This window comes from Mauremys reevesii, unplaced genomic scaffold (genome assembly GCF_016161935.1).
Source record: "Mauremys reevesii isolate NIE-2019 unplaced genomic scaffold, ASM1616193v1 Contig1, whole genome shotgun sequence".
Classification (NCBI taxonomy): Eukaryota; Metazoa; Chordata; order Testudines; family Geoemydidae; genus Mauremys; species Mauremys reevesii.
Window position 1 is genome coordinate 37,501 of NW_024100715.1, and position 15,485 is coordinate 52,985.

The 15,485-nt window shown below is 55.0% G+C and overlaps 1 protein-coding gene across 1 annotated transcript in view; it reads left to right on the top strand.

Moving 5' to 3' along the window:
• The window catches only part of TNXB (tenascin XB), a 62,621-nt gene that overhangs the window by 29,253 nt on the left and 17,883 nt on the right, over positions 1 to 15,485 (top strand). The window contains 11 exon segments of the mRNA XM_039517050.1: positions 489 to 782; positions 1,822 to 2,115; positions 3,447 to 3,740; positions 4,759 to 5,052; positions 6,539 to 6,832; positions 8,810 to 9,103; positions 10,050 to 10,343; positions 11,194 to 11,487; positions 12,343 to 12,636; positions 13,565 to 13,858; positions 14,659 to 14,952. Coding sequence (XP_039372984.1) covers positions 489 to 782; positions 1,822 to 2,115; positions 3,447 to 3,740; positions 4,759 to 5,052; positions 6,539 to 6,832; positions 8,810 to 9,103; positions 10,050 to 10,343; positions 11,194 to 11,487; positions 12,343 to 12,636; positions 13,565 to 13,858; positions 14,659 to 14,952 — 3,234 coding nt within the window.

A 15,485-nucleotide genomic window follows, 5' to 3' on the forward strand; every position in this document is an offset into this window, starting at 1 on the left:
TTTCCTTCTGCCTCTCCTTCTTTCTCTCTGTCCATCGTCTCTGAATCTAGGGGATCCTCCCCTTCCCATCACCAACCTACTTCCTCATATCTCCTTCTCCCCTGCTTTCACTCTCTGTCCATCTGCTCCATCCAGTTCTCTCCTTTCCTTCCTCTACGCTGTTTGTTCAACATTCCTTGTCCACCATTCTTCTGTTTCCTCCCTCTCATGCTTTCATTCTCCCCTTCCCTTCCCGATCTTTCTATCTCTGTCTCCCCACTTCCCTCGGATTCTTTCTTCTACTTTCCTTCCTCTTTCTTCCTTTGCTGCTTCCGCCTTTCTCTCTTCCGTTTCCTCATACGTTTCTCCTCCTTCCTTATTCATTATTTCTTTTTTTTGCATTTGAGTCTTTATTTTTTTCTCCACTCTTCTGCTTTCTCTTCCCACCAATTGTTGCCTTTTATCCCAGACAGTGATCTGCGCCCTTCACTCCCCTCTCTCTGTTCCAGCCGCGGCACCGACGGAGGCGGTACCCACCGCCCAGCCCAGCCTAGGGGAGCTCTCAGCCTCCGACGTCACCCACGACTCCATCCTTCTCTCCTGGAGCGTCCAGGCTGGGGACTTCGACTCCTTCCTCCTCCAGTACAAGGATGCGGAGGGCAAACCCCAGGCCCTGCCCGTGGATGGGGGATCCCGCACGGTCACCGTCACCAACCTGGCCCCCTCCCGCAGATACAAGTTCAACCTCTACGGCATCTCCGGCCGCAAGCGCCTTGGCCCCATCTCCACCGACGCCGTCACAGGTCAGCGGCTGCTCCCGGGATGCTGGCCCCTTCCCCTCCCACCCCCTTTGCTTTGCAGTGGGTGAGGACAGCAGCCACCAGCGGGGACCTTCCTGGGAGGATGCTTCCCAGATTCCAACCTCCATGACCTGTCTACCGGCCATTCAACAAATGGAGGAGTGTGGATGGAAGTGTGTGGGTGGATTGACAGACAGACAGAGAGATCAGTGTGTATGAAGCAGATGGAATGAATAGATAGATGAGTATGGAGTGAATGAATGAAAAGATACATGGATGGCTGTCTATAGGGATCAGTGGGTCATGGCTGGATGGATAGGTAGATGGAAGGCTGTCAGTGGGGGTGAATGGATGGATGGATGTCTATGGGGAGGAATGGATGGATGGATGAGCAGATACATGGATGTCTACTGGTATGGATGGGAATGGATGGATTGATGGTCATGGATAGATGGATGTGTTTGGGGATGGATGGGGATGGATGGGGATGGATAGACGAATGGACGTAGATGGGGATAGATGGATGTGTATGGGGATGGAGCGGCTGGATTGATGGGTTGATGTGTATGGGGATGGAGTGCATGGATGTGTATGGGGATGGATGGATAGATGGGTGGATGGGGATGGATGTATGGATAAGGAGATGGATGGATGTGTATGGGGATGGACTGATAAGGAGATAGATGGATGTGGATGGGGATGGATGGATAAGGAGAGGGATGGATGTGGATGGAGATGGATAGATGTGGACGGGGATGGATAGGGATGGGGATGGATGGATAAGGAGATGGATGGATGTGGATGAGGATAGATGAATAAGGAGATGGATGGATGGATAAGGAGATGGATGAATGTGGATGGGGATGGATGGGTAAGGAGATGGATGGGGATGGATGGATAAGGAGAGGGATGGGGATGGATGGATAAGGAGATGGATGGATGGGGATGAAGCGGATGGACAGATGTGTGTGGATGGATGGGGGCCTGTATCTGGGAACACATCGAATTATCTGCGCCCTTCACTCCCCTCTCTCTGTTCCAGCCGCGGCACCGACGGAGGAGGTACCCATGGCCCAGCCCAACCTGGGGGAGCTCTCGGCCTCCGACGTCACCCACGACTCCATTCTTCTCTCCTGGACCGTCCAGGCCGGGGACTTCGACTCCTTCCTCCTCCAGTACAAGGATGCGGAGGGCAAACCCCAGGCGCTGCCCGTGGATGGGGGATCCCGCACGGTCACCGTCAACAACTTGGCCCCCTCCCGCAGATACAAGTTCAACCTCTATGGCATCTCTGGCCGCAAGCGCCTCGGCCCCGTCTCCACCGACACCGTCACAGGTCAGCGGCTGCTCCCGTGACGCCGGCCCCTTCCCCTCCCACCCCCTTTGCTTTGCAGTGGGTGAGGACAGCAGCCACCAGCGGGGACCTTCCTGGGAGGATGCTTCCCAGATTCCAACCTCCATGACCTGTCTACTGGCCATTCAACAGATGGAGGAGTGTTGATGGAAGTGTGTGGGTGGATTGACAGACAGACAGAGAGATCAGTGTGTATGAAGCAGATGGAATGAATAGATAGATGAGTATGGAGTGAATGAATGAATGAAAAGATACATGGATTGTCACGGAGTGTGGGGGAGTCAGGCCCTGCACCCCTCTGCCTGGGACCCACAGTGACTCTCAGCCAGCCAGTAAAAGAGAAGGTTTATTGGACAACAGGAACACAGGATACAGCAGAGCTCGTGTTGTGAGCCAGGACCTCTCAATCTGGCTCTTCTGGGGGTTCAGGGTGCTTGGATCCCAGCCTAGGATCCCCTAAACTCCCACCACCCAGCCCCAAACCGAAACTGACCTAGCCCTCCCCACTCTGCTCTCTACCTTTGTCTAGCTCCCCGGGCCAAGGTGTTGACCTCCCCTCCCCCCTGCCTAGCTCAGGTTACAGGCTGAATACCTGTCCCTCACCTACAGTCCTCCCCGGCTCTCCCAACCCCCACACAGACAGTCCCTACTCCATCACATGGATGGCTGTCTATAGGGATCAGTGGGGATGGATGGGTGGGGATGGTCATGGATGGATGGATAGGTAGATGGAAGGCTGTCAGTGGGGGTGGATGGATGGATGGATGTCTTTGGGGAGGAATGGATAGATGGATGAGCAGATGCATGGATGTCTACTGGTATGGATGGGAATGGATGGATTGATGGTCATGGATAGATGGATGTGTATGGGGATAGAGCGGCTGGATTGATGGGTTGATGTGTATGGGGATGGAGTGGATGGATGGGGATGGGGATGGATGGATAGATGGGTGGATGGAGATGGATGCATGGATAAGGAGATGGATGGATGTGGATGGGGATAGATGGATAAGGAGATGGATGGATGTGGATGGGGATGGGAGGATAAGGAGATGGATGGATGGGGATGGATAAGGAGATGGATGGATGTGGATGGGGATGGATGGATAAGAAGATGGATGGATGGGGATGGATGGATAAGGAGATGGATGGATGTGGATGGGGATGGATGGATAAGGAGATGGTTGGGGATGGTTGGATAAGGAGAGGGATGGGGATGGAGCGGATGGACAGATGTGTGTGAATGGATGGGGGGCTGTATCTGGGAACGCATTGAATGATCTGCGCCCTTCACTACCCTCTCTCTGTTCCAGCCGCGGCACCGACGGAGGCGGTACCCACGGCCCAGCCCAGCCTGGGGGAGCTCTCGGCCTCCGATGTCACCCATGACTCCATCCTGCTCTCCTGGACCGTCCAGGCCGGGGACTTCGACTCCTTCCTCCTCCAGTACAAGGACGCACAGGGCAAACCCCAGGCGCTGCCCATGGATGGGGGATCCCGTACGGTCACCATAACCAACCTGGCCCCCTCCCGCAGATACAAGTTCAACCTCTACGGCATCTCCGGACGCAAGCGCCTTGGCCCCGTCTCCACTGACACCATCACAGGTCAGCGGCTGCTCCCGTGACGCCGGCCCCTTCCCCTCCCACCCCCTTTGCTTTGCAGTGGGTGAGGACAGCAGCCACCAGCGGGGACCTTCCTGGGAGGATGCTTCCCAGATTCCAACCTCCATGACCTGTCTACCGGCCATTCAACAAATGGAGGAGTGTGGATGGAAGTGTGTGGGTGGATTGACAGACAGACGGAGAGATCAGTGTGTATGAAGCAGATGGAATGAATAGATAGATGAGTATGGAGTGAATGAATGAAAAGATACATGGATGGCTGTCTATAGGGATCAGTGGGGATGGATGGATGGGGATGGTCATGGCTGGATGGATAGGTAGATGGAAGGCTGTCAGTGGGGGTGAATGGATGGATGGATGTCTATGGGGAGGAATGGATGGATGGATGAGCAGATACATGGATGTCTACTGGTATGGATGGGAATGGATGGATTGATGGTCATGGATAGATGGATGTGTTTGGGGATGGATGGGGATGGATGGGGATGTATAGACGAATGGACGTAGATGGGGATAGATGGATGTGTATGGGGATGGAGCGGCTGGATTGATGGGTTGATGTGTATGGGGATGGAGTGCATGGATGTGTATGGGGATGGATGGATAGATGGGTGGATGGGGATGGACTGATAAGGAGATAGATGGATGTGGATAGGGATGGATGGATAAGGAGAGGGATGGATGTGGATGGAGATGGATGGATGTGGACGGGGATGGATAGGGATGGGGATGGATGGATAAGGAGATGGATGGATGTGGATGAGGATAGATGAATAAGGAGATGGATGGATGGATAAGGAGATGGATGAATGTGGTTGGGGATGGATGGGTAAGGAGATGGATGGGGATGGATGGATAAGGAGAGGGATGGGGATGGATGGATAAGGAGATGGATGGATGGGGATGAAGCGGATGGACAGATGTGTGTGGATGGATGGGGGGCTGTATCTGGGAACACATCAAATTATCTGCGCCCTTCACTCCCCTCTCTCTGTTCCAGCCGCGGCACCGACGGAGGAGGTACCCATGGCCCAGCCCAGCCTGGGGGAGCTCTCGGCCTCCGACGTCACCCACGACTCTGCCCTGCTCTCCTGGACCGTCCAGGCTGGGGACTTCGACTCCTTCCTCCTCCAGTACAAGGACGCACAGGGCAAACCCCAGGCCCTGCCCGTGGACGGGGGATCCCGCACGGTCACCGTCACCAACTTGGCCCCCTCCCGCAGATACAAGTTCAACCTCTACGGCATCTCCGGCCGCAAGCGCCTCGGCCCCGTCTCCACCGACACAGTCACAGGTCAGCGGCTGCTCCCGTGACGCCGGCCCCTTCCCCTCCCACCCCCTTTGCTTTGCAGTGGGTGAGGACAGCAGCCACCAGCGGGGACCTTCCTGGGAGGATGCTTCCCAGATTCCAACCTCCATGACCTGTCTACCGGCCATTCAACAGATGGAGGAGTGTTGATGGAAGTGTGTGGGTGGATTGACAGACAGACAGAGAGATCAGTGTGTATGAAGCAGATGGAATGAATAGATAGATGAGTATGGAGTGAATGAATGAATGAAAAGATACATGGATTGTCACGGAGTGTGGGGGAGTCAGGCCCTGCACCCCTCTGCCTGGGACCCACAGTGACTCTCAGCCAGCCAGTAAAACAGAAGGTTTATTGAACAACAGGAACACAGGATACAGCAGAGCTCGTGTTTAGAGCCAGGACCTCTCAATCTGGCTCTTCTGGGGGTTCAGGGTGCTTGGATCCCAGCCTAGGATCCCCTAAACTTCTATCACCCAGCCCCAAACCAAAACTGACCCAACCCTCTCCACTTGGCTCCTTTCCTTTGTCTAGCTTTCCGGGCAAAGGTGTTGACCTCCCCTCCCCCCTGCCTAGCTCAGGTTACAGGCTGACTACCTGTCCCTCACCTAAAGTCCTCCCTAGCTCTCCCAACCCCCACACAGACAGCCCCTACTCCATCACATGGATGGCTGTCTATAGGGATCAGTGGGGATGGATGGGTGGGGATGGTCATGGATGGATGGATAGGTAGATGGAAGGCTGTCAGTGGGGGTGGATGGATGGATGGATGTCTTTGGGGAGGAATGGATAGATGGATGAGCAGATGCATGGATGTCTACTGGTATGGATGGGAATGGATGGATTGATGGTCATGGATAGATGGATGTGTATGGGGATAGAGCGGCTGGATTGATGGGTTGATGTGTATGGGGATGGAGTGGATGGATGGGGATGGGGATGGGGATGGATGGATAGATGGGTGGATGGAGATGGATGCATGGATAAGGAGGTGGATGGATGGTGGATGGGGATAGATGGATAAGGAGATTGATGGATGTGGATGGGGATGGGAGGATAAGGAGATGGATGGATGGGGATGGATAAGGAGATGGATGGATGTGGATGGGGATGGATGGATAAGAAGATGGATGGATGGGGATGGATGGATAAGGAGATGGATGGATGTGGATGGGGATAGATGGATAAGGAGATGGATGGATGGGGATGGGGATGGGAGGATAAGGAGATGGGTGGATGGGGATGGATAAGGAGATGGATGGATGTGAATGGGGATGGATGGATAAGAAGATGGATGGATGGGGATGGATGGATGTGGATGGGGATGGATGGATAAGGAGATGGTTGGGGATGGTTGGATAAGGAGAGGGATGGGGATGGAGCGGATGGACAGATGTGTGTGGATGGATGGGGGGCTGTATCTGGGAACGCATTGAATGATCTGCGCCCTTCACTCCCCTCTCTCTGTTTCAGCCGCGGCACCGACGGAGGCGGTACCCACGGCCCAGCCCAGCCTGGGGGAGCTCTCGGCCTCCGATGTCACCCATGACTCCATCCTGCTCTCCTGGACCGTCCAGGCCGGGGACTTCGACTCCTTCCTCCTCCAGTACAAGGACGCACAGGGCAAACCCCAGGCGCTGCCCGTGGATGGGGGATCCCGTACGGTCACCATAACCAACCTGGCCCCCTCCCGCAGATACAAGTTCAGCCTCTACGGCATCTCCGGACGCAAGCGCCTTGGCCCCGTCTCCACCGACACCATCACAGGTCAGCGGCTGCTCCCGTGACGCCGGCCCCTTCCCCTCCCACCCTCTTTGCTTTGCAGTGGGTGAGGACAGCAGCCACCAGCGGGGACCTTCCTGGGAGGATGCTTCCCAGATTCCAACCTCCATGACCTGTCTACCGGCCATTCAACAGATGGAGGAGTGTGGATGGAAGTGTGTGGGTGGATTGACAGACAGACAGAGAGATCAGTGTGTATGAAGTAGGTGGAATGAACAGATAGATGAGTATGGAGTGAATGAATGAAAAGATACATGGATGGCTGTCTATAGGGATGAGTGGGGATGGATGGGTGGGGATGGTCATGGATGGATGGATAGGTAGATGGAAGGCTGTCAGTGGGGGTGGATGGATGGATGGATGGATTTCCTATGGGGAGGAATGGATGGATGGAGTGCAGATAAATGGATGTCTACTGGTATGGATGGGAATCGATGGATTGATGGTCATGGATAGATGGAAGTGTTTGGGAATGGATGGGGATGGAGCGAATGGATAGACGAATGAACGTGGATGGGGATGGATGGATGTGTATGGGGATGGAGCGGCTGGATTGATGGGTTGATGTGTATGGGGATGGAGTGGATGGATGTGTATGGGGATGGATGGATAAGGAGATGGATGGATAAGGAGATGGATGGCTGTGGATAAGGAGAGGGATGGATGTGGATGGGGATGGATGGATAAGGGGATGGATGGGGATGGATGGATAAGGAGATGGATGGATCTGGATGGGGATGGATGGACAAGGAGAGGGATGGGGATGGAGCGGATGGACAGATCATAGAATCATAGAATCTCAGGGTTGGAAGGGACCTCAGGAGGTATCTAGTCCAACCCCCTGCTCAAAGCAGGACCAAACCCACCTAAATCATCCCAGCCAGGGCTTTGTCAAGCCTGACCTTAAAAACCTCTAAGGAAGGAGATTCCACCACCTCCCTAGGTAACTCATTCCAGTGCTTCACCACCCTACTAGTGAAAAAGTTTTTCCTAATATCCAACCTAAACCTCCCCCTCTGCAACTTGAGACCATTACTCCTTGTTCTGTCATCTGCTACCACTAAGAACAGTCTAGATCCATCCTCTGGAACCCCCTTTCAGGTAGTTGAAAGCAGCTATCAAATCCCCCCTCATTCTTCTCTTCTGCAGGCTAAACAATCCCAATTCCCTCAGCCTCTCCTCATAAGTCATGTGTTCCAGCCCCCTGATCATTTTTGTTGCCCTCCACTGGACTCTCTCCAATTTATCCACATCCTTCTTGTAGTGTGGGGCCCAAAACTGGACACAGTACTCCAGATGAGGCCTCACCAGTGCTGAATAGAGGGGAATGATCACTTCCCTTGATCTGCTGGAAATGCCCCTACTTATACAACCCAAAATGCCATTAGCCTTCTTGGCAACAAGGGCCACTGCTGACTCATATTCAGCTTTTCGTCCACCGTAACCCCTAGGTCCTTTTCTGCAGAACTGCTGCCCAGCCATTCGGTCCCTAGTCTGTAGCAGTGCATGGGATTCTTCTGTCCTACGTGCAGGACTCTGCACTTGTCCTTGTTGAACCTCATCATATTTCTTTTGGCCCAATACTCTAATTTGTCTAGGTCCCTCTGTATCCTATCCCTACCCTCCAGCGTATCAACCACTCCTCCCAGTTTAGTGTCATCTGCAAACCTGCTGAGGGTGCAGTCCACACCATCCTCCAGATCGTTAATGAAGATATTGAATAAAACCGGCCCCAGCACTGACCCTTGGGGCACTCCACTTGATACCGGCTGCCAACTAGACATGGAGCCATTGATCACTACCCATTGAGCCCGACCATCTAGCCAGTTTTCTATCCACCTTACCGTCCATTCATCCAGCCCAGACTTCTTTAACTTGCTGGATGTGTGTGGATGGATGGGGGGCTGTATCTGGGAACGCATTGAATGATCTGCGCCCTTCACTCCCCTCTCTCTGTTCCAGCCGCGGCACCGACGGAGGAGGTACCCACGGCCCAGCCCAGCCTGGGGGAGCTCTCAGCCTCCGACGTCACCCACGACTCCATCCTTCTCTCCTGGACCGTCCAGGCCGGGGACTTCGACTCCTTCCTCCTCCAGTACAAGGATGCACATGGCAAACCCCAGGCCCTGCCCGTGGACGGGGGATCCCGCACGGTCACCGTCACCAACCTGGCCCCCTCCCGCAGATACAAGTTCAGCCTCTACGGTATCTCCGGCCGCAAGCGCCTCGGCCCCATCTCCACCGACACCGTCACAGGTCAGCGGCTGCTCCCGTGACGCCGGCCCCTTCCCCTCCCGCCCCCTTTGCTTTGCAGTGGGTGACGACAGCAGCCACCAGCGGGGACCTTCCTGGGAGGATGCTTCCCAGATTCCAACCTCCATGACCTGACTACCGGCCATTCAACAGATGGAGGAGTGTGGATGGAAGTGTGTGGGTGGATTGACAGACAGACAGAGAGATCAGTGTGTATGAAGCAGATGGAATGAATAGATAGATGAGTATGGAGTGAATGAATGAAAAGATAAATGGATGGCTGTCTATAGGGATCAGTGGGTCATGGCTGGATGGATAGGTAGATGGAAGGCTGTCAGTGGGGGTGAATGGATGGATGGATGTCTATGGGGAGGAATGGATGGATGGATGAGCAGATACATGGATGTCTACTGGTATGGATGGGAATGGATGGATTGATGGTCATGGATAGATGGATGTGTTTGGGGATGGATGGGGATGGATGGGGATGGAGTGAATGGATAGACGAATGGACGTGGATGGGGATAGATGGATGTGTATGGGGATGGAGGGGCTGGATTGATGGGTTGATGTCTATGGCGATGGAGTGGATGGATGTGTATGGGGATGGATGGATAGATGGGTGGATGGGGATGGAGGGATGGATAAGGAGATGGATGGATGTGGATGGGGACAGATGGATAAGGAGATGGATGGGGATGGGGATGGATGGATAAGGAGATGGATGGATGAGGATGAAGATAGATGGATAAGGAGATGGATGGATGTGGATGGGGATGGACGGGGATGGATGGATAAGGAGATGGATGGTTGTGGATGGGGATGGATGGATAAGGAGATGGATGGATGGGGATGAAGCGGATGGACAGATGTGTGTGGATGGATGGGGGGCTGTATCTGGGAACGCATGGAATGATCTGCGCCCTTCACCCCCCTCTCTCTGTTCCAGCCGCGGCACCGACGGAGGCGGTACCCACGGCTCAGCCCAGCCTGGGGGAGCTCTCGGCCTCCGATGTCACCCATGACTCCATCCTGCTCTCCTGGACCGTCCAGGCCGGGGACTTCGACTCCTTCCTCCTCCAGTACAAGGATGCACAGGGCAAACCCCAGGCCCTGCCCGTGGACGGGGGATCCCACACGGTCACCGTCACCAACCTGGCCCCCTCCCGCAAATACAAGTTCAACCTTTATGGCATCTCCGGCCGCAAGCGCCTCGGCCCCGTCTCCACCGACGCCGTCACAGGTCAGCGGCTGCGCCTGGGATGCTGGCCCCTTCCCCTCCCACCCTCTTTGCTTTGTAGTGGGTGAGGACAGCAGCCACCAGCGGGGACCTTCCTGGGAGGATGCTTCCCAGATTCCAACCTCCATGACCTGACTACCGGCCATTCAACAGATGGAGGAGTGTGGATGGAAGTGTGTGGGTGGATTGACAGACAGACAGAGAGATCAGTGTGTATGAAGCAGATGGAATGAATAGATAGATGAGTATGGAGTGAATGAATGAAAAGATACATGGATGGCTGTCTATAGGGATCAGTGGGGATGGATGGATGGGGATGGTCATGGATGGATGGATAGGTAGATGGAAGACTTTCAGTGGGGGTGGATGGATGGATGGATGGATGGATTTCCTATGGGGAGGAATGGATGGATGGAGTGCAGATAAATGGATGTCTACTGGTATGAATGGGAATGGATGGGTTGATGGTCATGGATTGATAGATGGATGTGTTTGGGGATGGATGGGGATGGAGCGAATGGATAGACGAATGGACGTGTATGGGGATAGATGGGGATGGAGCGGCTGGATTGATGGGTTGATGTGTATGGGGATGGATGGATAGATGGGTGGATGGGGATGGATGTATGGATAAGGAGATGGATGGATGTGTATGGGGATGGATGGATAAGGAGATGGATGGATGTGGATGGGGATGGATGGATAAGGAGAGGGATGGATGTGGATGGGGATGGGTGGATAAGGAGAGGGATGGGGATGGAGCAGATGGACAGATGTGTGTGGATGGATGGGGGCCTGTATCTGCGAATGCATGGAGTGATCTGCGCCCTTCACTCCCCTCTCTCTGTTCCAGCCGCGGCACCGCAGAAGGAGGTACCCAAGGCCCAGCCCAGCCTGGGGGAGCTCTCGGCCTCCGACGTCACCCACGACTCCATCCTTCTCTCCTGGACCGTCCAGGCCGGGGACTTCGACTCCTTCCTCCTCCAGTACAAGGACGCGGAGGGCAAACCCCAGGCCCTGCCTGTGGATGGGGGATCCCGCACAGTCACCATCACCAACCTGGCCCCCTCCCGCAGATACAAGTTCAACCTCTACGGCATCTCCGGCCACAAGCGCCTTGGCCCCGTCTCCACCGACACCGTCACAGGTCAGCGGCTGCTCCCGTGATGCTGGCCCCTTCCCCTCCCACCCCCTTTGCTTTGCAGTGTGGCAGGGATGCTGGCCACTAGGCTGGGACCTTCCTGGGAGGATACTTCCCAGATTCCAACCTCCATGACCTGTCTACCGGCCATTCAATAGATGGAGGAGTGTGGATGGAAGTGTGTGGGTGGATTGACATACAGAGAGATCAGTGTGTATGAAGCAGATGGAATGAATAGATAGATGAGTATGGAGTGAATGAATGAATGAAAAGATACATGGATGGCTGTCTATAGGGATCAGTGGGGATGGATGTGTGGGGATGGTCATGGCTGTATGGATAGGTAGATGGAAGGCTGTCAGTGGTGGTGGATGGATGGATGGATGGAGTGCAGATAAATGGATGTCTACTGGTATGGATGGGAATGGATGGGTTGATGGTCATGGATTGATAGATGGATGTGTTTGGGGATGGATGGGGATGGAGCGAATGGATAGACGAATGGACGTGTATGGGGATGGATGGGGATGGAGCGGCTGGATTGATGGGTTGATGTGTATGGGGATGGATGGATAAATGGGTGGATGGGGATGGATGGATGGATAAGGAGATGGATGGATGTGGATGGGGATGGATGGATAAGGAGATGGATGGATGTGGATGAGGATAGATGGATAAGGAGATGGATGGATGTGAATGGGGATGGGTGGATAAGGAGATGGATGGATGTGGTTGGGGATGGATGGATAAGGAGAGGGATGGGGATGGAGCAGATGGGCAGATGCGTGTGGATGGATGGGGGCCTGTATCTGCGAACGCATGGTGTGATCTGCGCCCTTCACCCCCCTCTCTCTGTTCCAGCCGCGGCACCGACGGAGGCAGTACCCACTGCCCAGCCCAGCCTGGGGGAACTCTCGGCCTCCGACGTCACCCACGACTCCATCCTGCTCTCCTGGACCATCCAGGCTGGGGACTTCGACTCCTTCCTCCTCCAGTACAAGGACGCACAGGGCAAACCCCAGGCGCTGCCTGTGGATGCGGGATCCCGCACGGTCACCATAACCAACCTGGCCCCCTCCCGCAGATACAAGTTCAACCTCTACGGCATCTCTGGCCGCAAGCGCCTTGGCCCCGTCTCCACCGACACCGTCACAGGTCAGCGGCTGCTCCCGTGATGCTGGCCCCTTCCCCTCCCACCCCCTTTGCTTTGCAGTGGGTGAGGACAGCAGCCACCAGCGGGGACCTTCCTGGGAGGATGCTTCCCAGATTCCAACCTCCATGACCTGTCTACCGGCCATTCAACAAATGGAGGAGTGTGGATGGAAGTGTGTGGGTGGATTGACATACAGAGAGATCAGCGTGTATGAAGCAGATTGAATGAATAGATAGATGAGTATGGAGTGAATGAATGAATGAAAAGATACATGGATGGCTGTCTATAGGGATCAGTGGAGATGGATGGATGGGGATGGTCATGGATGGATGGATAGGTAGATGGATGTGGATGGAGATGGATGTATAAGGAGAGGGATGGATGTGGATGGGGATAGATGGATAAGGAGATGGATGGATGTGGATGAGGATGGATGGATAAGGAGATGGATGGATGTGGATGGGGATGGATGGATAAGGAGAGGGATGGATGTGGATGAGGATAGATGGATAAGGAGGTGGATGGATGTGGATGGGGATGGATGGATAAGGAGAGGGATGGATGTGGATGGAGATGGATGGATGTGGACGGGGATGGATAGGGATGGGGATGGATGGATAAGGAGAGGGATGGATGTGGATGGGGGGGATGGATAAGGAGATGGATGGATGTGGATGGGGATAGATGGATAAGGAGAGGGATGGATGTGGATGGGGGGGATGGATAAGGAGATGGATGGATGTGGATGGGGATAGATGGATAAGGAGATGGATGAATGTGGATGGGGATGGATGGATAAGGAGAGGGATGGATGGATAAGGAGATGGATGGGGATGGAGGTGATGGACAGATGTGTGTTGATGGATGGGGGGCTGTATTTGGGAACGCATGGAGTGATCTGCGCCCTTCAACCCCCTCTCTCTGCTCCAGCCGCGGCACCGACAGAGGCGGTACCCACGGCCCAGCCCAGCCTGGGGGAGCTCTCAGCCTCCGACGTCACCCACGACTCTGCCCTGCTCTCCTGGACCGTCCAGGCCGGGGACTTCGACTCCTTCCTCCTCCAGTACAAGGACGCGGAGGGCAAACCCCAGGCGCTGCCCGTGGATGGGGGATCCCGCACGGTCACCGTCACCAACCTGGCCCCCTCCCGCAGATACAAGTTCAACCTCTACGGCATCTCCGGCCGCAAGCGCCTCGGCCCCGTCTCCACCGACGCCGTCACAGGTCAGCGGCTGCTCCCGTGACGCCGGCCCCTTCCCCTCCCACCCCCTTTGCTTTGCAGTGGGTGAGGACAGCAGCCACCAGCGGGGACCTTCCTGGGAGGATGCTTCCCAGATTCCAACCTCCATGACCTGTCTACCGGCCATTCAACAGATGGAGGAGTGTGGATGGAAGTGTGTGGGTGGATTGACAGACAGACAGAGAGATCAGTGTGTATGAAGCAGATGGAATGAATAGATAGATGAGTATGGAGTGAATGAATGAAAAGATACATGGATGGCTGTCTATAGGGATGAGTGGGGATGGATGGGTGGGGATGGTCATGGATGGATGGATAGGTAGATGGAAGGCTGTCAGTGGGGGTGGATGGATGGATGGATGGATGTCTTTGGGGAGGAATGGATGGATGGATGAGCAGATGCATGGATATCTACTGGTATGGATGGTAATGGATGGATTCATGGTCATGGATTGATGGATATGTATGGGGATGGATGGGGATGGAGCGGATGGATAGATGGATGGATGCATATGTGGATTGATGGATAAGGAGATGGATGGATGTGTATGTGGATTGATGGATAAGGAGAGGGATGGATGTGGATGGGGGGGATGGATAAGGAGAGGGATGGATGGGGATGAGGATAGATGGATAAGGAGATGGATGGATGTGGTTGGGGATGGATGGATAAGGAGAGGGATGGGGATGAAGCGGATGGACAGATGCGTGTTGATGGATGGGGGGCTGTATCTGGGAACGCATGGAATGATCTGCGCCCTTCACCCCCCTCTCTCTGTTCCAGCCGCGGCACCGACGGAGGAGGTACCCACGGCCCAGCCCAGCCTGGGGGAGCTCTCGGCCTCCGACGTCACCCACGACTCCATCCTTCTCTCCTGGACCGTCCAGGCCGGGAACTTCGACTCCTTCCTCCTCCAGTACAAGGACGCACAGGGCAAACCCCAGGCCCTGCCCGTGGATGGGGGATCCCGTACGGTCACCATAACCAACCTGGCCCCCTCCCGCAGATACAAGTTCAACCTCTACGGCATCTCCGGCCGCAAGCGCCTCGGCCCCGTCTCCACCGACACCGTCACAGGTCAGCGGCTGCTCCGGGGGGTGCCGGCCCCTTCCCCTTGTGCCCTGCTTTGCTGTGCAGTGTGGTGGCGACATTGGTCAGCGCTCCAGGACCATCCCAGCAAGACACTTCCAAGCCTCAGGTGTCTATGACCCTGGCTACTGATCATTCAACAGATGAGAGAAGGGATGTGTGAATGGATGGATGGATAGAGCGTGTGTGTGGATGGATGGATAGAGGGGTGTGTGTTGGTGGATGGATAGAGGGGTGTGTGTTGGTGGATGGATAGAGCGTGTGTGTGGATGGATGGATAGAGGGGTGTGTGTTGGTGGATGGATAGAGGGGTGTGTGTGGATGGATGGATAGAGGGGTGTGTGTTGGTGGATGGATAGAGCGTGTGTGTGGATGGATGGATAGAGGGGTGTGTGTTGGTGGATGGATAGAGGGGGGTGTGTTGGTGGATGGATAGAGGGGGGTGTGTGGATGGATGGATAGAGGGGTGTGTGTTGGTGGATGGATAGAGCGTGTATGTGGATGGATGGATAGAGGGGTGT